Source organism: Scyliorhinus canicula, chromosome 6 (genome assembly GCF_902713615.1).
Source record: "Scyliorhinus canicula chromosome 6, sScyCan1.1, whole genome shotgun sequence".
NCBI classification, from domain to species: Eukaryota; Metazoa; Chordata; class Chondrichthyes; order Carcharhiniformes; family Scyliorhinidae; genus Scyliorhinus; species Scyliorhinus canicula.
Window position 1 is genome coordinate 180,353,634 of NC_052151.1, and position 24,720 is coordinate 180,378,353.

At 43.8% G+C, this 24,720-nt stretch overlaps 1 protein-coding gene across 7 annotated transcripts in view; it reads left to right on the plus strand.

Annotated features, from left to right (window-relative positions):
• Positions 1-24,720, plus strand: part of lyst (lysosomal trafficking regulator) — a 397,928-nt gene that overhangs the window by 302,430 nt on the left and 70,778 nt on the right. For all 7 annotated transcript variants that reach the window (XM_038800534.1, XM_038800541.1, XM_038800536.1 and 4 more), the window contains 5 exons: positions 361-536; positions 3,348-3,554; positions 3,877-4,053; positions 9,993-10,069; positions 12,793-12,981. In XM_038800534.1, the coding sequence (XP_038656462.1) occupies positions 361-536; positions 3,348-3,554; positions 3,877-4,053; positions 9,993-10,069; positions 12,793-12,981 (826 nt within the window). The remainder of the gene's footprint in view (positions 1-360; positions 537-3,347; positions 3,555-3,876; positions 4,054-9,992; positions 10,070-12,792; positions 12,982-24,720) is intronic.

The following is a 24,720-nucleotide window of genomic DNA, read 5'->3' on the forward strand; positions in this document are numbered from 1 at the left end:
GAATAATCTGGCAAAATAATAAAATACAACTGTTGAGTTTACCCAAAATAAATTAATTACTATAAAGAGAGTCAACAAGCTAATTTAACTTTTTTCCATGTAGACTTTTTGTGTGTGCTTAAGGCTCAAAAATGTCTTTGTCCCAACAGATTAAGAGTGATGTGACTTATTTTTGTGTTCATTAAATGGGAAACATACAATGTATTAAGTAGTCAGCTCTTCATTCTGCTCGGTCAACAATTCCATGTACTAATTTATATGTTGACCCACCTTTCTGTGGGCCCATTCATCTTTTACTTTTTTAACTGTGATTTTTGTTTTAACTTTGTGGCTTGTTGTGACATTCATATGTTTATTTAGATCCTGACCGTGACATTCTGGATTTATTGAGCATATCCGAATATCCCCATCATAGAATATCAACCCCTCCAGGTGAAGGCTCAGAGGAAGGTGCTTCAGGGCTACCCAGCAACAACATAAAAATGTTTCAGAAAGAAATGCTAAAACTAATGGTTGAAGGGATTAAAATATCATTGGTGAGTATAGCTGCATGCAATCAAAATATTTTGGGAGAGATCGAACAGCCACGTCGCGCCTGAAAAGCAGCTCTGCGCACGCAGCGTGGCTGATAAAAGCCGGGAGACCCAGCTCTTGGGATCTACCCGTCTCGTAAAGTCTTGTGAGCTGCAACGTGACCTCGTGAGACATTGTGATGTAAATCCCATTGTGGGCTGGATCATGTTTTAGCAAGTCTGCATATTAGAGTGAAACAGCTAGTCTCACTTTAATATGCAGTTTCTTAAGATACCCGAAGAGTTGGGATCTATCCCCTTTGCTGCGGAGAGCTTGTGCTGGCGCTGTTCAGTGCTGGTCTCCACAAACGGGGACCAGACAGAATGGCACTCATGGGGGTTTTCCAGGGGATCGGAGGCCCCAAAGTGCATGCCCTTTGGGCAGGTTGTTACCCTGGCACTGCTGGTGTCACCCAGGTACCCTGGCACTGTTAGTCTTGTGCCCTGGCAGTGCCACCTGGGTGCGAGCCTGACACTGCCACCTGGGTGCGAGCCTGACACTGCCACCTGGGTGCGAGCCTGGCAGTGCCATCTGGGTGCGAGCCTGACACTGCCACCTAGGTACAAGCCTGATGCCGCCAAGATGTCAGGTTGGCACAGCCAAGATGCCAAGCTAGCATTTCTTGTGTGCTGGCAATCAGGTCAGCGGGTGTTTGGAGGGTGCTGGGAAGCCTTCCATAGTGCATGGTGTTTGGGGGTCGCGCTGGCGTAATCGAGTCCCGATCTCTCGCTATACTGAGGAGTTCTGGTGAGCTCAGCTCCTCGGTGTAGAAAGCGGGGCTATGTGCGGCCTCGGCAGCGCATTCCCTGCTGAGGCCCCTTATTTAATTTGAGTGGAGTTTTATAACCATGTGTTTCTCGATGCTGCAAGCGTTGGGAAACACGTGGTTCAACATGCTCACTATGGGACTTTGTTCCCATTTAGTTGAATCGTGCCCTGTATCTGTGGAATGGCCATTTGCTTGCCATTCAACAGAATGAGGTTTAAGACCCTGGTGAATTCACATTCTAATCTCATTAAGAAATCAATTCTTGCAAGGTATTTAATAATTATTTCTGATTGATAGTGAAGCTAGGAGGAACTAAATTAATCAGATAAAATAAAAAAGAATAAACTCTAGGGATGAGTGGGGGAGCATGGTGCTGCCTCACAACGGTGAGGTCCCAGGTCCGATCATGGCCCTGGGTCACTGTCTGTGTGGAGTTTGCACATTCTCCCCATGTCTGCATGGGTCTCACCTCCACAACCCAAAGATGTGCAGGGTAGGTGGATTGGTCACGCTAAATTACCCCTTAATTTGAAAAAAAAAGAATTGGGTACTCTAAAATTTATTTTTGAAAAACTCTAGAGATAAGGAAAAATAGATGTTGAGCCTGAAAATGTGAAACTGTGAAGGTTGACTCAAATCGTGGCCAGAAAGTTCTGAGGAGAATTTTGAATGAGGAGAGAGGAGCACATGGGGATTGCAGAAAGCAGAACTAAAACATCTGAAAGGTCTGACGTCAATGGTTGGGTCAGGTTGATCAATCATCTCTGATTTTCTGAGATTGTCCCAGAATTTGGCTTTGCGTGCTGGGTGTGGGCTCCCTGGGATGTCACTAATTGTCCTGGATTCCTCTGGGCAGCAAGTGAGGAAGCCATTTAAAGGTGGGTTCGGCTAGGCTGCTGCTTCTCTCCCAAGTGTCCCTTATTTCTTGCAGGGTTGGTTGTGTCATGGAAAGGGTGAGGGGGAAAGAAGTGAGTAAAAAAAGCCAGGATGAAAGGTTATGTGGTTTTGGAGAGGATCGAGGGCTGGAGAAAATTGCAGAACTAGGTGGGGCAAGACTGTGAAAGGATTTACAGGAAAACAGCATTGCTTCTGAAATCCTTACCAACAGACTGAGAGCTTAGTAGGTGGGAAAGGTCAATAATCATTTATTTCAGAATAAAATATTTCTGTTGCATGATTTCTTGCATGCTTCTAAATCTTATTGGAAAGTTTTGCAAAAAGTGTTTTTTGTGTTGTGCCTTTTAAAATTTTGATACATTGCAAAACAGTTAAAGTTGTATAGTTTATACATAGGTCTTCTACAATTGAATGTAAGCATATTGAAATGCATCCATTTAACAACATTGGAAGTTTCAACTAATTTTTTTCTGTTAACAGGAAGAGTTTAGTGATTATTCATCAACATTGATTGGAGATTTTCAGTTTCTAGCTGCTTAGCTGACTCGAGCATGCTGTTCATTATATACAGCAAATTATTTTTTGCCCCAGAAATTATTTTAATGCCAAACATAAAGTTAGGGGAGTAGCCCTCAATATCACTTCACTGTACTGATAGAGTAGCATAACCCCACCTCATTGACAAACTGACCTATTGTGTTTCTGGTGATTGTATACTGCACAGTACTTTGTTTAAGGGTGAAAACATGAGTTCTCGATGAATCACTCCAATCAGGAATTCAACAGGAAAGCTTGCTTGATCCAATTCTGTTTCTTGTTATCATCAATACATGATTGATTTGGTAACCTGAGGCTAATAATGCCTATGCACTCTTGGTGTTGCCATAGGAACCTATGGGTTTTATAAATAGAAGGTTACACCAAAAGTTATTTACTTTTGGGCCTTTGTTGGAGTAACGTGTATTAGACAGTAGCAAATTTGCTTGATTTTCATTCAATACAAAAACTGTTTTTCAACAAAGTTCACAATGTTTTAAGACTTGTTTTTCAGTTTGATTCAAGCTTGTTCTTGTCTCGATCACTCACTGATGTATATGTATTTGTTTAGGGGGCAGGCAGAAATAGCCCTCCGCGGCAGCAGTGGAAACGTATGCTTTGGTCCTGCAGAGAGACGTTCCGGTCCCAATTGGGGCGATTGCTTGTTCACGTTCTGTGCCCTGCCCGTCCGTTAGAAGAGAGGAAAATGGCTTTAGAAATAGTTTATGAACCAAGCCATCAGGAGATCCTGCGAGAATGTCTTGGTCAACCTCTGGAGGTAAGGTAGCTGCCATGAAAACCTCCAAATGTTTAGAGAAAGTTGCATTGAAGCATATCAAGAAAACGGTGTACTATTCCAATGTGTTAATCATTTTATAACGTTCAAATGAAAACAATTTATTTTTGTGACTATTTTCAGTAGGTTTTTGGAAGATGAATTTTTATATTCTTTAACATAATTTGTTGATATTTGAAACATGTTTAGATATATTGCTCACTGAAAGAAAGTCTTAAAGAATCTCTTTGTTGTGATCAGATGAAGCAGCTCGTTTGAAGCAGCTTTAAATGGTGAAACTTCTACCTGTTCTGTTTATTCACAGCATGGACCCAAGCTGGCACTGTATTTGTATGAATTGATGCATGACCACATGGAAGCCTTGACCAATGAGCAACAATCTGCAGCAGGGAACTTCTTCAGCTCGTTAAAGCTTTGTGGATACAAGTGTATTCCACTTGGTGCTCCACCCAAACCTGATCTCATTAAAGCCATCAAAGAGGTATGGAGGCAGTATTCAGAGAGAACAGAAGTCAAGCTCAATTTTATTTATATTGTAGTTAACAATACCAATAGAGCCCAATATCTTTCTAAAAAGAAAGGAAACCCCACAATGGCAACAGAGGAATAAGCCGCTGAACAAAACTTGACTTATTTAACACTTTTACTGTAACAAAACAGCTAAAATCAACAAAACTCACACTTAATTCATAGATAAAAGGATATTTCAAATAAAAGAGACATTTAGTTTTAAATATTTGATACAGCAAAGATACACCTCATGTATTTTCAGGCACTTACATTATTTCCTACGCAGATATGGTTATATAGGCACCTTCAGTCTTTCCAAATTGGCCCTTGTTTTGTAGGCGCTCTCACTTTCCATACAAACATTGAATCGCATTTACCAGCAGCTGTGTTCTATCCGGAGTCCACAGGCACAGTTACCATTGACAAGATGTAATTTACAAACTCTCTCTCAGTTGTGTTGTGAACATTCTGATTGAACAGAATCTAACCCCTTTAAACAGACTGCAGGGCTCTGGCATGTCTGAAATAAAAGCCATGGGTTTTCTCTAATTCACAATATCTTGCTCTTACCTTCTTCAGTGTTCTCTCATTTCCAGCTAGTTAACCTACACAGTAACACAGCTTCTTCTCTTTCTTGGAGATCTGCTTCAATACCAGGGTCTGTTCAAATAGTGCCATCAGAAAACTCCATTTGGAGAAAGACTAGCTTGTTTTCTCTTTGCATAAATTCTGCAATCCGTAGAATCCAGACACTGCAGAAGGGGGCCATTCGGCCCATTGAATCTGCACCAACCCTATGAAACCCTAGATAGCACTCTATCTAGGCCCACTCCCCGCCCTATCCCAGTAACCCCACCTAACTTTAGACACAAAGGGGCAATTGATCATGGCCAATCCACCGAACCTGCACATCTTTGGACTATGGATGGAAGACAGAGCATCCGGAGGAAAGCTCCTCATACACAGGAAGAACATGCAAACTATGCACAGGCAGTCACCCGAAGCCGGTATTGACCCCGGACCCCTGGTGCTGTGAGGCAACCATGCTAACCAACTGCCAAACAAAAGAAACCAGACTGAAACCCCAACTCCGTGCAATTATCCTTCTGTTTACCTAATGCTTCTAACCCAGGGGTGGGCAAACTACGGCCAAAGGTCTTTATGCGGCCCACCAAGATCAAGTCATAAATTTTTATTTTTATTTTTTATATATTTTTTATAAGGTTAATGGGGGGGGGGGGCTGTTGGGTTACTGGTATAGGGTGGATACGTTGACTTGAGTAGGGTGATAATTGCTCGGCACAACATCGAGGGCAGAAGGGCCTGTTCTGTGCTGTACTGTTCTATGTTCTATGTTCTGTATGAGGCGCCCAGAATCATAACCGGGTGAAGCGCCATTTTTGAAAAGTAGAGAAAAAGAGGGCTAAAGGCAGGATGCCGCCGGGGGAAGCGCTGAGGTATATGCCGCACGCTAATTGGTTACAACCGGGACTATTAATTAATATACTATGCGGCCCTTTAAGATTGTGAATTTCTGAATGTGGCCCTTGCACGGAAAAGTTTGCCCACCCCTGTTCTAACCTATTTATCCCGATAGCAACCCTAGATCATATTATTTCTTGTAACTTAATATTCAGGGGACCAATTAATCTTCATAATACTCCGCAGCACATTTTTCTTAAAGGGATATCAAACAAAAGAAAATGCAGGCTTTTCTAGCACATCTTTTTTTGCACAGAGGTTAGTGGGAGCCTGGAATTCGCTGCCTGAGTTGGTGGTGGTGGAGGCAGAGACTCTAAACTCTTTTAAAAGGTGCCTGCATCTGCACTTTAAGTGCTGTAAGCTACAGGGCTGTGGACCCGGTGGAGGAGGGTGGAATTAGAAATGACATCTGGGGTGGGGGGCAGCACGGTGGTGCAGTGGGTTAGCCCTGTTGCCTCATGGCGCCGAGGTCCCAGGTTCGATCCTGGCTCCCGGGTCCGTGTGGAGTTTGCACATTCTCCCCGTGTTTGCGTGGTTTTCACCACCACAACCCAAAGATGTGCACACTATGTGGATTGACCATGCTAAATTGCCCCATAAAGGGCAGCACGGTGTGGCAGTGGCTTAGCCCTGCAGCCTCACGGCACCGAGGTCCCAGGTTCGATCCCGGCTCTGGGTCACTGTCCGTGTGGAGTTTGCACATTCTCCCTGCGTCTGCTTGGGTTTCGCCCCCACAACCCAAAGATGTGCAGTCTAGGTGGATTGGCCACGCTAAATTGCCCCTTAATTGGAAAAAAATGAATTGGGTAATCTAAATGTAAAAAAAAATCAAAAAAAAAGGAAGAAAGGACATCTGGGTGTACTCAGGCTGGCATGGACACGATGGGTTGAATGGCCTCCTTCTGTGCTGTAACTTTTTTATGATTCTATGATCTTCTATGATGAACATCACCCATAACCCACTTTAAATCAGAGGACAATAGTGATTTTAAATCCAAATTTACAGTACTCTTTCTTTAAAAATAAATTTAGAGTACCCAATTAATTTTATTTCTAATTAAGGGGCACTTTAGCGTGACTAATTCACCTACCCTGCACATCTTTTGGGTTTTGGAGGTGAGACCCATGCAGACACTGGACGAATGTGCAAACTTCACACGGACAGTGACCCGGAGCCGGGATTGAACCCGGGTCTTCGGTGCGGTGAGGCAGCAGTGCTAACCACTGCACCATCGTGCTGCCCTCCAAATTTACAGTACTAATATAGACTCAATTATTTAAAGCTGCAAACCCCCTTAACAACTCAATTCTCCATGGCACACCTAATGGAGGATTGATTTTATAATGGAACTAATAGTCTGTTGATGAAATGACCTGTGTAAGGGTGTTCATAATCGTATGGAATGCAGAGCATTGAAATAAATGCGCGATGTTGATGATGATAAAAAATTCATTAGAAGTTGCAGATAGAAGCACCCCAACCCAACTTTCACCGACAGAAAAAAATCCCACCAGCCCTCCTGAAACCAGTCCCAGTCCTTTGAAGGCTCAGCCTGCTCTGGCCTGTTGAAATAGTGGTCCCTGGAATCCAGCGTGACTCTCAATCTCACTGGATAAGCATCTCGAACCGCACACCCTTACTTTACAGCTCCGCAATTGCCTTATTGAAGGCCGCCTGCCACTTTGCCAGTTCGGTATCAATGTCCTGGTAGATGCAACCATGTGCCCGTCCCAATCGATGCTTTGATTCTTCGTGGCCCAATCCAGGACCCGCTCCTTCCTCTGGCAACTGTGAAATTGGACGATCACCGTCCATGGCGGCTCGTTCAGCCCCGGCTTCTGCTGCAGAGCCCAGTGCGCCCTGTCCAATTCCAGAGTGAAGAACACTTGATCCCCACCCACTAATCAAGAGAACTTTTCGGAAAAATACTTTGTTAGTCTCGGGCCCTCCGCTCCCTCTGGCAAGCTCACCACTCTGAGGTTCATGCACCTCAACCTGTACTCCAGATCTTCCACTTTAGCCTTCAGACCGTTATTTCTGTCCAACATCAGCAGTATCTGAGCTTCCAGCCAGGCAAGTTGATCCTCTTGCCTTGACGAGGCCTCCTCCACGCCCTTCAGCATCTCCCCATGCTCATTCACAGCTTTGGCAGTCTTGCCCAGCTGCTTCCATATCGGGCCCAACGCATTCTTTATGGTGGCTTTAAACAACTCTTTATGGTGGCTTTAAACAACTGTTGATCGATTTGGCCATCCATCTGCCTGTAAAACCTCTGCAACTCCTGGGCCATCATCCCAGCCAGTGTTTCTAACGTGATGGATGCGACCATCTCCGGCATCTTTCCTCTCCCAGATTCCTTTGTCGGGCTATCTGTTGGAGTTTTCTTTTCGATGGCCTTTAACAACGAGGCTTTTGTCATGCCTGAGTCACCTTTCCTTTCTCCACACAAATCTATTGGGTTAGCACCCAATCTCTCCCCCAAAAAATGTGGGCAGCATGGTGGCACAGTGGTTAGCATTGCTGCCTCATGGCGCTGAGATCCCTGGTTCTATCCCGGCTCTGGGTCACTGTCCGTGTGGAGTTTGCACATTCTCCCCGTGTTTGCGTGGGTTTCTCCCCAGAACCCAAAAGATGTGCAGAGTAGGTGGATTGGCCACGCTAAATTCCCCCTTAATTGGAAACAAAAATGAATTGGGTACTCTAAATTTATTTATTTTAAAACGTGCAAAAAGGATCAAAATACCAGGACCCTGGTAAGAACTACCTTTTGTGCGACCTGCTTTCACATGTCACCCTAAATCCCCCTAAAAATAATTTAAAGGTCTGCAGGATGGGGGGTAAGGATGAGATGGTGGGGGGTGCTGGTAGGGAGCTACCAGTGACCAGGGAATTTTCTTTGTCTCATTCATTGGGTGGGGCAGGCGACCATCTTAGGTCGGCCTGGTGCCTAGAGACTGGTGGTGAAGATATGGCACAGCACGGTGGTAATGGCTGATTCAAAGGATGACCGGCGGGGGAGGGGTTAGTCACCTGGAACATGCGAGGCCTGCGGGGGGATCATTAAAGAGGGTGAGGCCGATCGGCAATCCTAATTAACAAGAGACCCCGAGAAGGTTAAATACACTGAGGGGTGGGGGGGGAAAGAGGAATGAGTGGCTAGGGGCTTCCCTTTCATTTTTGTTTATGTCGTTTCATTGGTTGGAAAGCTGTGGAGGGATTTGTGTATGGTTGGTGTTTGGTTAAAGATACTTTTTGTAATTTTGTATAAATAGTTAAAAATTTAATAAAAACAATTTTAATCATTTTCTGAGCTCACCCAGTGCTCAGTAAGTTCCTCCACTGAGCTGGAAAGGAACTGGAAAGGAGCAAGAGGGAAAGATCTTTCAAAGGATGGAGGGCCAGAGTGATTCAGTGACAAAAGGGATGATGGGACAAGCAACAGAAGATAGGGCTGGGTACTTAAATGGTACAGTATGATGGCAGAAGGGAGGGATGCTTGAAAATCTGATAAACCAAGAAGGTTACCATGCACCAGAAATGTGATAGAGCAAAGTTAATCAGGCACCAGAAGTGCTCATCAAGGCGCAGTGGGTTAGCACTGCTGCCTCACGGTGCCGAGGTCGCAGGTTCAATCCCGGCTCTGGGTCACTGTCCATGCAGAGTTTGCACATTCTCCCTGTGTTTGCGTGGGTTTCGCCCCCACAACCCAAAGATGTGCAGGATAGGTGGATTGGCCACGCTAAATTGCCCCTTAATTGGAAAAAATTAATTAGGTACTCTAAATTTATTTTTTAAAAGTGCTCAGCACCCCACCAGCTGTGTATTGATAGGGGAAATCCTCACCCCTCAAACCAGCCCACATCTCTATTCCTAGTGGCTCCATTATCAGAAACTACTACTATTGAATACCTCCATACCTAGTTTCTCAATCATGCCACTTAGAAAGTGTGCCTGTGTGATCGAGATGAAGGTTGGACCAGTCTTAGCTATAGCATCCTATGATCAAATGACTGTCTGGTGCTCACCTTCAATGTGAAAATGGCCACCTGGGTGAGGTACCAGAGAAGACTATCACTCCAACAAAGATTCAATGGAGAGAAAATGGCAAAAAAATTTAAATGTTTTGAACAAAGTTTCCAACAAAATCAGTTGTTTTATTCTGCCGTTAAATTTTATTTCAACTTTGACATTTAAAGTAAATGATTCGAAGGTGCCATCAATGTTGTTTAATATGAACCATCATGTGGAAGAATATTTGATTTTAAAGATAGCATTATATCACTGATCGCAGATAGAAACGTCTTGAATCTGTGCATGTCGACCTCGGAATGTTATAGTTTCAAATTCAGTGTTTGTTTTTGAATTAAATGAATTGGAAATGTGCATACCAACATTGAATGTGGACAATATGTACTTGTCTCCTTCAGGAACAAACCAAATATGAGAATGAGGAATGTGCAAATAAAGCTGCTTGGGAGAAGAAAATGACGACTTCTCAGCAGAGGTAAAGTAGCAGTGGCTTGGATGCCTATTGGAGCATCAACTCTGTGTCATGGAGCAAGAGGGCATGATTCTGCTCAGGTGCTGATCCAAGGGCCATTGCTGGGGATGGGGAAAATTCAACAGGAAAATCTTCACAAGAAATGCAATTTTGTACCTACCCAAGCGACTAATATAAAGCCGTATTACTAGTAGTTGTGTAATCTCTCTGCCTTGTCGGTCAATTAACAGGTGCAAATGCAGCAATTAAATGAGGATAAATAATCTTTTTGAAAATGTCCCTGGTGATGAGAGTTGAAATTGGAGTGTTGCTTTTAAACAATCTACGGGAACTCGATTATATACACTTATTACACAGTGACAGCATTTCACCTGAAAAATGTCAACCACAATGTTCGTTTTTAAAATCCCTCTCGCATGGAGGAACATTATGGAGCTTTATAATGGGGGAGGTGTGTCGTAATATCCACGCATGTATATCATGAGGTGCAGACAGGCAGTGATTGACACACAGGATAACCAATGAACACACACGACACAGAACAACCAATCACCAGACAGGACACCACCACCACTATAAAGCCCACAGGTCATGGCTAGGGAGATAGTCGCAGTGCACAGGCCAATGAACATCATCACCATGTGGTAGAGAGCTAGTCTGGTCAAGCCAGTAGGAGCTTATCAGTTGGGTTAATAGAGTGTCAACCCACAGCAGATTATGTACAGCAATCAACAGGTTCAATAAAACAATGTTGGACCATCTCCTGTGTCGGAAGCCTGTTTCTCATTTTACTGCATCCAGGTGCAGTCGATGTTAGACCAACACAGATAACACATCAAGGTGTAAGAAATTTGAAGTGAAATTAGGTACATTATTGTAGCAAGTTTTATCGTGACTTCTGAAAGAATGAAGAAAGTCTGTGAAGCAACAAGATTGAGGGAAAGAGCTTTAAATAGCTGGACTCAGTGACTGAATGAATAGTGTCTGGTGGAGTGGAGAATGTGGAGACAGAGTATCAATCAAAACTCGGAGAGTCTGGGACTTGCAATTAGAGATTACTCAAATCAAGTTGAGATAAGACTTCTGAAGGATTTTAAGATTAACTTTAAGTTAATGAGCTAGTCACCAGGAACTAGTGGAGCATTTGAACCTTCTTGGAGCTCGTAAGGTGCCAAAGAAGTAGGATGTCATTGCATACAAGTCAAAGCTGATACTTTGTTCACAGCAAGGTGCAGCATTTAGAAGATAAATAGGAGAGGACCAGGGGTGAGAGAACCATATGAAACATCCTAGCTTGACTCAGCCTCCTGTCTTTCTCTCTTGAAAGGCCAGTGACTCGATAGCCCAACTGGCATTTGTGAGGTTCATCCAAGCACAGTATGTATTTGCCGAGAACTGGCACAGCAATTCCCTGTTTCTGAATCTCATTTTGTATTTCAGTAATTCTTCTTCAAGATATTATGCGTTCACAAGTTTTACCCTTATTGGCTGAGGTGCTGCTGGTTTTAGATTTTGTCAGTTCCGTATATTTGAAAATAGCCCAGTGTGGTCACTGACCTTATTAATTCAGACTTCTTAAACATTTGGCTTGCATGATTGATTTCGATGTTAGATGATATAGTCAGAAAATGTGGCTAGAGTTAACTTTAACAAAGAACTCACAACTTTAATTAGCTGGATATCAAAGGTACCACCAGCATGTCCGAGTTGGGAATAGAAGGTATGATAGTAGGAAATTACAGTAGAAGTCTTACAACACCAGGTTAAAGTCCAACAGATTTGTTTCGAATCACTAGCTTTCGGGGACGGCTCCTTCATCAGGTGAGTGAAGAGGTGGGTTCCACAACCACATATATAAGCAAAGTCAATGATGCAAGACGATACTTAGTAAGAAATTATACATATGGCTAAGTGCGAGGGAAAATGCAGACAATGGAAAGAATGGAGAAGAGTGCAGAAATGTGGTAAATGCAGTCACATGTAGAACAATACATTCTGTGAAAAAATAATTGGGAATGAAAATATATCCTGAACAGTAAAATTGTCAGTGGACTGGGTGAATATACAGATCTTTATAATCAGAATTCCATGTAGAAAATACATAATATCGTAAATGGATTTTGATTTCTATTTCCCCGAGGGGCTGGGTGGAAGAACAAGAGATAATGATGATTCTGTGGATGACCCTGAATTAGGACACAGCTGCAGTTTTAGACTCCCCATTATAGAATGGATAATGGGTGTGATGGAAAAGATGCAAAATTGGGTCTGATGGGAATACTAGGAATTATGGCTATGTCCACTGGAGCTGAGAGAAGAAGGGGAAATTTAATAGAAGTTTAAAATATTCTGTACCATTTTACAGAGTTTTTATAGGCTAATTAGTGGTAAGTGCATAAATTTAGAATTAGTTCTAAAAGCAAAAGAGAGAAGTTATTAGAATGAAAACCTATCACAAGATGTTTAAAGGGAAGTTAGACTTGGTGACAACTGAAGCGGGTCAAGTAAAAAGCAAAGAAATGGTATTAAGCAAATGGTTTATGATCAATGTTGACTGATACCTATCTTTTTTTAAATGTACACAAATGGATGCTAGATGAAAGCAGGATCAGGCTCAACAGTAATGCACTATATGGTCAAATAACGTATTGCCATTATTTACCTAAGATCGGAAATGATGATTAGTCATTTGAATGCAGTTTAGAAGTTGTTTTCCTGTTTTTTAGCCTCCTTCAACGACTGGATCTTAAGTCAAAAGATATTTCCAAAATAGCGGCTGAAATCACTCAGAATATCTCATTGCATCAGGGCATGGAGAGGAAGAAAGTGATTCAGCACATCCGGGGAATGTACAAGGTAGATTTAAGTGCTAGCAGGCACTGGCAAGAACTTGTTCAGCAACTCACACATGACAGGTAAGCCCCAGAAATATAATTTAAATATTTCCTAGTTTAAAAAAAAAGTCAATATGATGGCATTTCACTGATTGATGGGGCAATGGCCACATGATTGAAAACCCTTCAACTTTTAAAGGGGAATATTCCAGCTAGTTCTAGAATATATTTCTTCCATTCACAACATGACTACAGTTGTATATTTAAGATGAGAGGTTATATAGATTTGCTTAAGAAAACCACAGTTCACCAAAATAAAGCCCTTAAGAGCCTCAAGAAAATCTTGGGGGGAAAAAGCTTTAGCATGTAGCTAACTTTGTTTCCAATGCTATGAAGGAAGTGTTATTATCCTCATCTAAAAGTGACAACGAGAAGCACATTTGCTGGTACATTCATCCATGTTTTAAGAGCAGCACAGTGGCACGGTGGTTAGCACTGCTGTCTCACACCACCAACGACCCAGATTCAATCCCAGCCCCGGGTCACTGTCTGTGTGGAGTTTGTACATTCTCCCTGTGACTATGTGGGTCTCACCTCCACAACCCAAAGATGTACAGGGTAGGTGGATTGGCCACGCTAAATTGCCCCTTAATTGAAAAAAATATTTGGGTACTCTAAATTAAGAAAAAAAAGATATTCATCCTGCTCCTACTTCTTATGTTCTTACGTTTTAATTTTCAAAAAGTCACAATTGAACTTGGCAGTCACCTGAAATGTTGCTATCCTTTGGGATTTGAGAGCATTTTTTCCATCTGGCAGTCAGCATGAAAATCATTAGCTATCAGTAGGTACAACCCATTGTTACAGAATGTTGGCTCTGGTAGACCATAAGAAATAGGTACAGGAGTAGGTTGTTCGACCCCTCGAGCCTGCTCTACCCATCATTCAATAGGATCTCGTTCATCCAACATTCTTCACGTCCACTTTCCTGCCCTTTCCTCACAACCCTTGATTCCCTTGCTGATGAAGAATCTATCTCAGCCTTAAATATACAAAAGAACTGCCCCCTCAGCTTTGTGGGCGGCATGGTGGCATAGTGGTTAGCACTGTTGCTTCACAGTTTCAGGAACCCAGGTTTGATTCCTGGCATTGGTCACTGTCTGTGTGGAGTCTGCACGTTCTCCCTGTGTCTGTATAGGTTTCCCACAGTCCAAAGATGTGCAGGTGAGGTGGATTGGCCGTGCTAAATTTCCCTTAGTGTCCAAAAAGGTTAGGTGGGGTTACTGGGATAGGGTGGAGGTGTGGGCTTGGGTAGGGTGCTCTTTCCAAGATCCGGTGTAAACCCGGACCGAATGGCCTCCTTCTGCACTGTAAATTCTATGATTCTATGATTCAAACACACTCAAACCTCTGAGAGGAGAAATTCCTCTTCATCTCAATCTTAAATTGGTATACCTTTATTCTGAGACTATGCCCTCTGATCCTACACTTTCCCATGAGGGAAACATCCTCCCAGCATTTACCCTGTCAAGCCCCTTGAGAATCCTATATGATTCAATGAGTAGAGTCCCAACCTATTTTAACCTTGGCTCATAAGACAATCCCTCCATACCGGGGATCATCCTTTTTTAAAATAAATTTAGAGTACCCAATTAATTTTTTTTCCATTTAAGGGGCAATTTAGCGTGGCCAATCGACCTCACCTGCACATCTTTGGGTTATGGGGGTGAAACCCACGCAGACACGTGGGGGCGAATGTGCAAACTCCACACGGACAGGGGCCCAGGGCGGGAATTCGAACTGGGGTCCTCAACACCATAGTCCCAGTGCTAACCACTGCGCTGCGTGCCGCCCCCTACGGGGATCATCCTAGTGAACATTCTCTGAAATGACTCCAATGAAATAATATATTTTCTTAAATAAGGGGACGCAAACTTTTCACAGTACTCCAGATGTGGTCTCACCAGTACCTTGTACAGTTATAGCAAGACTTCCCTACTCTTATACTCTAGACCGCTTGAAATAAGGGCCAATACTCTGTTGTTAACCTTCCTAATTACCTGCTGCACCTGTGTACTAGCTTTCTCTGTTTTGTGCACAAGTACCGTCAAGTCCCTTTGTGTTGCAGCCTTCTGCAGTTTTTCTTAATTCAAATAATACTCAGTTCTTTTGTTCTCCCTTCCAAAATGAATAACGTCACATTTTCCCACATTATACTCCATTTGCAAACTTTTTGCCCACTTACTGAACCTAACAATATGGGCGCGATTCTCCCCCAAAATTTTGAAGTTCATTTGTGGCTGGTTTTTCAAGAGAGTTTCCTTCTGGCTCTGCCAGCGAGTTTCCCACCGCTATTCAATGCGCTTTAGTCAGATTTTTGGGCCCTGGGGAACTTTAGTCACTAGTTTAGCACAGACATAGAATTTATTTTAGTACTGGGGAGCTGAACTGAGAGATAGAGCCGCCATTTTGAAAGGTTGGGCCCAATCTCTAAGTGAACTTGTGGGATCCCCCCCCCCCCCCCCCAACCACCCGTGGCAATGTTACTCCCCACACACATGGGCATTATCCCCCCTCACCAAGTGAGGACACCCCGCTATGGAGTCCCTGCGGGGACCCCCTCTTCAGGCCTCCCAAGCCCCCTGATAGCACCCCCACCACTCAAATCCCCCTCCACCCTCCTTTCATGTACATGGCCCCATGCTCGGCCCCTGACCCTTGGGCACCCTTGCACTGCCAGTGCTCCAGCCAATTTGCCAGTGCCAAGGTGCCCGTGCTCAAGGGGGAGGGTTAGCGGGCTACCTTGCACTGACCCTGACCACTCGGGGACCTCCAGTAGCTTGGGAGAGCGCCCGAGTGCTGTTCCGGCCAGTCCATGTTCTTGCGGACCAGCTTTGATCGGTGCCTGGCTGCCGCCACCTTGGGGAGGCCAGAGAATCGAGGGAGGCCCGTGTATCCCGGGTAAGTAGGCAGTAAATACGGTAACGAACTACTTCCGCGATCGCCATTTGGTCCCGCCCCTTTTGGGCAGAGGTCCGAATCCAACACCTTGCGGGACTTGGGTGAATCCTGTGAGGCGAGGAGGCTGCCGGAAGGCTCTCCCAGGTTTCTCCAGCCACGTTGTGCTCTTCCTCGAGATCAACGCAGCCAGAGAATCACGCTCTATCTCTTTGCAAACTATTTGTATCCCTAATTAAAAGGGAGGGAGAGAGAAATCAGAAAATTATAGACCAGTAAGCTGACGTTGATAGTGGGGAAAATTCTAAAATCCATTATCAAAGATTTTATCGCAGAGCACTTAGAAAACAGTGCAGTGGGCGGCACGTGTCACCGCGCTGAGGACCCGGGTTTGATTCACGGCCCTGGGTCACTGTCTGTGTGGAGTTTGCACATTCTCCCCCTGCCTGCGTGGGTTTCACCCCCACAACCCAAATATTGTAGGTTAGGTAGACTGGCCACGCTAAATTGCACCTTAAGTGGGAAAAAAAATAATTGGGTACTCTAAATTTAGTTTAAAAAAGAAAACAGTGGCAGGATCGGGCAGAGTCAGCATGGATTTATGAAGGGGAGATCATGCTTGACAAATCTACTGGAATTCTTCAAGGATGTAACTCGTCGAGTTGACGAGGGGAAGCCAGTGGATGTGGTATATTTGAACTTTCAGAAGGCTTTTGACAAAGGCCCTCATAAGAGATTAGAGTTTAAAATTAAAGCACATGGGATTAGGGGTAGTGTATTGAGATGGAAACAAAGAGCAGGAATTAAGGGATCTTTTTCAAATTGGCAGGCAGTGACTAGTGGGGTACCGCAGGGATCGGTGCAAGCTATTCACAATATATATTAATGATTTGGATGAGGGTACAAAATGTAACATCTCCAAATTTTTTTCTTTTTTTTAATATAAATTTAGAGTACCCAATTATTTTTTCCAATTAAGGGGCAATTTAGAGTGGCCAATCTACCTATCCTGCACATCTTTGGGTTGTGGGGGTGAAACCGAGGCAGACATATCTCCAAATTTACAAATGACACCAATTTGGGTGGGAGGGTGAGCTATGGTGAGGATGCAGAGATCTTTCAGTATGATTTGGTTAGGTTGAGTGAGTGGGCAAATGAATGACAGATGCAGTATAATTTGGAGAAATGCGGGGTTATCCACTTTGGTAGCAAAAACGAGAAGGCAGACTATTATCTGAATGGCCATAAATTAGGAGATGGGAATGTACAACGAGACCTGGGCATCCTCGTACACCGGTCACTGAAGGTAAGCATGCAGGTACAGCAGGCGGAAAAGAAGGCAAATGGTATGCTGGTCTTCATTGCAAGCAGAGTTGAGTACAAGAGGAGGATGTTTTGCTGCAATTATACAGGGCCTTGGTGAGGCCCAACCTGGAATATTGTGTGCAGTTTTGATCTCCTTCTCTGAGGAAGGATGTTCTTGCTCTAGAGGGAGTGCAGCGAAGGTTTACCAGACTGATTACTGGGATGGCAGGACTGACGTATGAGAAGAAATTGAATCGTATTTGGATTGTATTTGCTAGAGTTCAGAAGAATGAGGGGGATCTCATAGAAACCTATAAAATTCTAACAGGACTAGACAGGGAAAGGGTGTTCCCGATGGTGGGGGTGTCCAGAACCAGGGGTCACAGACTGAGGATATGGGGTAGACCATTTAGGACACAGATGAGGAGAAATTTCTTCACCCAGAGAGTCGTGAGCCTGTGGAATTGGTTACCACAGGAAGTAATTGAGGCCAAAACATTGCATGTTTTCAAGAAGCAGATAGCATTTGGGGCGAATGGGACCAAAGGATATGGGGGAAAGCGGGATTAGGCTAATGAATTGGGTGATCATAATGAATGGCAGAGCAAGCTCGAAGGGCCGAATGCCCTCCTCCTCCTATTTTCTATGTTTCTATATCTTTAGTCGCTTAGGGAGCTCTAGATTTGAATGCCCTTCATTTCTCCCTCATGGGACTGTTCACTGAAGTACTCCTCCAGTTGTATTTTTACAGTTGATTGTTCCTTGTTCTTTTCCACAACTATTCTAAACTTAATATGATCAGTGATCCTCACATGCTCCACTTGCCCCACTTCATTCCACAGAACTAGACCCAGCACAGCTTTCTTCCAAAGGCTGAAAAAACATCTATTTCTGGATGATTAAGTCCCCCAATTATCATTAGACTATAGTTCTTTCCTTTGCCTGCAAATTTGCTCCCCTACATACTTCCCACGATGTGTGGCCTGAACTCCTCTATTGTTTCTTAATTCCGACCAAGTATTTTCTGTCCTTGACCACTCAGCATCCTTTCTAGTTCTGCAACAATTTTGTTGATCAATACTGCCACCTGTCCACCTTTTTTATTCTTGCACCATCTTTTCCAAATACTTTGTAACCAGGAAAAATAAGTTGCAATTGTCCCCTTTAAACCAGGTTACTGCCATTGTATCACAGTGCCACATGGTGACTTGTGCCTGCAGCTCACCAGCCTTATTTTTCATGACCTGTTCACTTACCCACCCATCCATTCTAACCCCATCTTTGACTGCCTCACATTCATCCCTTGAAAGATTCTGTATTTCTTAATTATATTTTACTCTAATGCGATTTGTGTTTTCTTAGACCTCTTTGCATCTTGTTTCTCCTGATTAGTTGAAATCTTCCCTAGCAGCACAAGTTAACCTCCACTTGAGATCATTGGTCTCAACTCTGTTGAGATGCAACCCATCCATCTTGCACAGGCCATTTCTCCACCAGAATTTGTCTCAATGTTCCAAAAATCTGAAGCCCTCCCTCCACCACCATCTCTGTATGTGAACCAGTTTCATCTTACTCAACTCATCAGCATATTGTTGCAAGTTTTAAAAAGGGGCAGTTTTTACCTTTTAGACTGCTCCAATTTAGCTGTGCATGGCATAATACTAGAACTTAAATTGCCCTTTTAAGTTTGAATTTGACAGAGATATAACCATCAAGCAAAGACACCAAATCAGTAAATAGTATCAAAGTTTTTTGATTATAAAGAAGTTTTGGAAATTTTTCAACTAATTAACAGAGACAGAATATGGGTAAAGTATACTTATAAATGAAACTCTACCAATTTCACACTTTCAATTGGGTGATCAGCCCAAGAGAAGTGGACAACAACTTGAACTCCTTGTTCCAACGGGGAATTAGTCACTGCCTCCGAGAAGCACTACACTTTCCTCGTATTTCAACTGGCAGGAAAGTCACCAAATCAGTCCCAGTACGAACTACACTGAATAGTCATCTACTCTTAAAGCTTATTAGAAGTGATCTTTGTGCTGATAGGACACTCAACTACCATTGAAGATCTAAACTAGTTCTTCTACACTTAAGGTATACACAAATGATTCTCACAACCTCTTTTTCAATACTTAAAAGATGTTGTAAGTCCACCATAGCCAAAGTGCTGGAAATAGCAAATCGGTCTATAATTTGTCAGTGTGATGATAGTTAATCCCATTGGTTTTAGCTAATTACATACATTGTCTTGAATTTAGGATAATGGCTTTTTTTAAGATATGTTTCTTATCTTGATGTCTTTACAGGAGTCTCATTCATTAAAACAGACTCAACAATCAAGGACAGTGTGTGTACCTGATAGGGAAGGAGTCTAAGTGTTATGCCATTTTAATCCCAGCTGTTACAGCATTTTAATTTTGTAATTAAAGAAACATAAGAAAAGCTAATAGAGAAATACAGAAATTAATTTTAATTAACTACGGCTTATTAATTACTTATCAATTGTAACCTAATTGAGATACACTATTTAGTTAATCATCTGTTTCTGGCTGATTCCTGATTATGTAATAACCCTTAATTAATACATGAATGATTATTCAGAAACAAAATGGCTTCTTATCTCTGTTTTAGCACAAGATGACTTTTTAAACTTTTGATTAACCTGAAAATGTTTGGGTACACTAAAATCTAGTACCCGGATTTAGTCACAATATGATACTGGGATTGAGGTCTTGCTTTTTAAATTTCCTTCCCAGTTTCTGAAACTCGTATATTGTTGGTTCCCACATGGATCAGAACTTTTGCTCGCCTTTTTCCCCCCCGCTTCAACATATTCTGCATTGTCCAAATGATATCCTTTGCCCTGACACCAGAGAAAGTCCCATGCGGGACTTGGTTTGGGCTGCTACAGAAACAGATGTCTGCCCCCCAGACTACTGAATCCCTTTATGAATGGTGCCTGCTCCTGTCTCATTTTAAAAATGGCACCTCTGACAATGCTGCACTTCATCAGTACTGCGTTGTGAGTCTCAGCCTACATTATCTGCTCAAGTTTCGAACATGGGACATGAACCCACTACCTTCTGACTACTGAACCAAGAATGAAAGATCAAAGGAATGTTGGGTTAATGGTCCATGAAGCTTTGATGTGTCTACAGATATAACACTGTATAAGCATTATCACTGTATTTACAGAAAAAAAAACTAGAAATAGCAGAAAAGGTTTGGAAAAGCAAGGAACCACGAGTTCTGAATAAAGGCAACAGAGGTCAAATCATGATAACTGAAAAAAAGAAAGAGACATGATGAAATATTTTAAGTCAGGATGAATATAGGTTGGAATGTAATTTGTACAGAAAAAGAATAGGGAATGCACACTAAATGTCACTCTGCTGACGTCATGACATATAACCATTCAAGAGTGTATTCCCAGATACATAACACCCCCCCCCCCCACCCTTTACTTCATTAGTGCAATGATTAACATTTATACAACAGATCCCCAATATGTTATTTCCAAACATATATATAATTCAATAAGACAGTCTCTGTGGTGGTTGTCTATTCCTTTTTGATAGAATTCAGTATTCTTGAACTTGGCTACTTGCAACCTCAGATATGCCCTCATTCCTTTCTGTAGGTGGTACTTCTTGTATAGTTATTTCAGTATCTGGCACTAACGGCATCTGAACTCGTCACTGTTTCTGGTCTCCGTTCAAAAGTGTAGCTTTCTAGATCTTCCAAAGATCATCTTGTGAGGTTTCTGCAAATTGACTTCATACAGTAAGTAATTGATCAGCATGATAGAACATAGAACAGTACAGCACAGAACAGGCCCTTCGGCCCTCGATGTTGTGCCGAGCCATGATCACCCTACTCAAACCCACGTATCCACCCTATACCCGTAACCCAACAACTCCCCCCTTAACCTTACTTTTTAGGACACTACGGGCAACTTAGCATGGCCAATCCACCTAACCCGCACATCTTTGGACTGTGGGAGGAAACCGGAGCACCCGGAGGAAACCCACGCACACACGGGGAGGACGTGCAGACTCCGCACAGACAGTGACCCAGCCGGGAATCGAACCTGGGACCCTGGAGCTGTGAAGCATTTATGCTAACCACCATGCTACCGTGCTGCCCACAAATTACATTCCAACCTATATTCATCCTGACTTAAAATATTTCATCTGGATTTTTCTTACTAATGTCTGACAGCGTTCCTTTTTGGACCAAGTCCATCACCTTCCCCATCACTGGATCGGTTCTTGTATATCTTTGAACTTGAGATTAAGTCGCAGGTACACTCTCCATGAGAAATACAAAATATTGACAAAACGTTCTTCTGGGTCATGCCTGACTTGTAATGGCAAGCGTCATAAAGCGTCAGCATTTGCATGCTGTTCGGACTTGCAATACCGGATATTGTGTGTGCCGACAATATCAATGACCATACATAGAAAATAGAAACAGGAGGAGGTCATTCGGCCCTTTGAGCCTTTGCAATCGTTGCAATCTACTAGCTGTCAAAAAAAGATATACATTTATATGGCCTAAAGATTGTAGTCAAGGGTCGATGATCTGCCAAAAGGGTAAAATGACACCCATAAAGGTAATGGTGGAACCGTATACCAAAAATGGTGCTCAAAGATGCTTTTTCTAGCTGAGCGTAATTCATTTCTGTGCTCGTAAGAGTGCATGAAGCAAATGCTATTAGTCATCCCTCTCCTGAAGGCATAATGTGCGAGGTGACAACCCAAACCCCACAGGGGTTCTTTCACTTAATTTGATACATTTTGACATTCTACTGACCAGTGCTATGCCTGTTTGATACATAGGAATGTGTGTAAAAGCTTCAATCGTGTTGCTAAATCGAGGAGCTGGTTTAGCACACTAGGCTAAATCGCTGGCTTTTAAAGCAGACCAAGGCAGGCCAGCAGCACGGTTCCCGTACCAGCCTCCCCGAAAAGGCGCCGGAATGGACTTTTCACAGTAACTTCATTTGAAGCCTACTTGTGACAATAAGCGATTTTCATTTCATTTTTTCATTTTCAAATTCAGCACAAATTTACCACAATAATTGAGCAATTCTAAAATCGGCTTTAATTGTGTCACGTGGGGAATTTGATGCTTCTAAGATTGCTGACATTTTCTTTAGTTCTTTGTGTAAACTGTCTTTATCAATGGTATGTCAAAGGTAACTTACGAATGATTTGAAAAAGTCACACTTTATCTTCTTAACTCTCAGGATATGGCTCTGTTAACCGCTTCAGGGTAGCTTCCAAATTCTCCAAGTGTTCCTGATCACTTGGACCAGTGATGAGTATGTCATTGAAATAACATTGCACTCCATTCAACCCACTTAGAATTTTATCCATGGATCTTTGAAAAACAGCAGTCGCAGACATTATTCCAAAAGGACGTCTTCTGTAATGAAACAGAGCTTTGTGCGTTACGATGGGCGGCACATTGGTACAGTGGTTAGCACTGCTGCTTCACAGTGCTAGGGACCCTGGTTTGATTCCGGGTGACTGTACGGAGTCTGCATGTTCTCCCGTGCCTATGTGGGTTTCCTCCCACAGCCCAAAGGTGTGCAGGTTAGATGGATTGGCTGTATTAAATTGCCCCTTAGTGTCCAAAGTTGTGTATGTTAGATGGGTTGACCGTGATCAATGTGCGGGGTTAAGGGGATGGGGTCGGGGAGTGGAACCTAGGTAGAGGCTCTCTCCGGAGGGTCAGTGTTGACTTGATGGGCCAAATGGCCTCCTTCTGCATTGTAGGGATTCTATGGATGGCGAGTAGTGGCTGTTATTGTACCAACAGGTTCAGTGACTCCTGTCGTTACTAACCTTTCTAGTTCTTCAACTTGAGGCTTGATGGCGTATGGTACAGTTGTAGCTTTGAGACTTTTGGATGTGCTGCCTTGCTTGATTTTTAGGTGCAGCTCGACTCTAGTCATTGAGCCTAGTGAATCTTTGAATACCACGTCATACTTGTTCAGAGGTTGTTGCAAGTTGCTCTTTGAATCCACTAATTGATTGACTGTTTCCCAGTTAAGTCTAATCTTGACTATCCATGCTCTGTCAAATAGAGCAGAAAAAGTCCCATGGACAACATGAAGAGGCAACTTCGCCATCTGTCTAGATAATGCATCCTTTTAATGGTAAGACCTCTTGAGTATATGTCCTGCGGATCACATTTGACTATCCTAAAGGCAGATGCCATAACTTTTGATGATAAATTGTCTTGGGTATTAGCGATACTGCCGTGCCCATATCCACTTCCATTTTAATTTCATAACCTTCAAGTTTTGGATATGCCCAAAACCATTGTTGTTAGCCCTGCATTGACAAAACATCTAGCTTTAGCTCTTGTAGCTCGGTTATGCTGTCTTTTGAGTGACCTTGAAGTTCATACTTTATAGACTGCACTGCATATTTACTTGTATTATCCTTCTTGTACTTTCTTGGGTAGAAAAAGTTTTCTGAGCCCAACAGGGCCCTTCTTGCCACAGTTCTTGCATGTATCCGTTCACTCCAGCATTCCCCTGCTGAGTGTCCAACCTGTGTACAACGGTGACATGGATTTGGATTAGTTTTATTGTCACGTGTACCGAGGTACAGTGAATAGTATTGTTCTGTGTACAGTCCAGACAGATCATTCCATACATTAAAAAAGAACCATAGGGTGTACATATACACAGGCATCAGATTAAATAAACAGCGTGCAGTACTACTCAATAGAGAAAATGAGTAGAGATCGGGGCGGGATTCTCCAACCCCCCCACCGGGTCAGAGAATCGCCAGGGGGCGGTGTGAATCCCGCCCCCGCCGGCCGCCAGATTCACCGGCACCGGAGATTCGGCGGGGGTGGGAATCACGCTGCGCCAGTCGGCGGCCGCTCACAGCGGCCCCCCCCGGCGATTCTCCAACCAGCGATGGGCCGAAGTCCCGCTGGTTCTTTGCCAGTCCCGACGGCGTAAATTAGACTAGATCCTTTACCAGCGGGACCTGGAGGTGCGGGCGGGCTCCGGGGCCCTGGGGGGGGGGGGGGGGGGGGGGGGGGGCACGGGGCGACACGGCCCCGGGGGGTGCCCCCATGGTGGCCTGGCCCGCGATCGGGGTCCACCGATCCGCGGGTGGGCCTCTTTTCCTACACGCCGGCCATGTCAGTCTACGCGTAGGTGAACCCTCCCCTGCTGTGCATGCACGGGGATGATGTCAGAAGCTGCTGACGCTCCCGCGCATGCGCGGACTTGCGCCAGCCGTCGGAGTCCCCTCGGCCCCGGCTGGCGTGGCGCCAAAGGCCTTCCACGCCGGCTGGCAGGGCGCAAACCACTCCGGTGCTGGCCTAGCCCCTGAAGGTGTGGAGGATTCTGCACCTTTGGGGCGGGCCGACGCCAGAGTGGTTCACGCCACTCCATCCCACCGGAATCCCGCCCCAGATCAGTCCATAAGTAGGTCATTCAGGAGTTTGGTAACAGTGGGGAAGAAGCTGTTTTTGAACCTGTCAGTGCATGTTCTCAGACTTTTGTATCTCCTGCCCGAT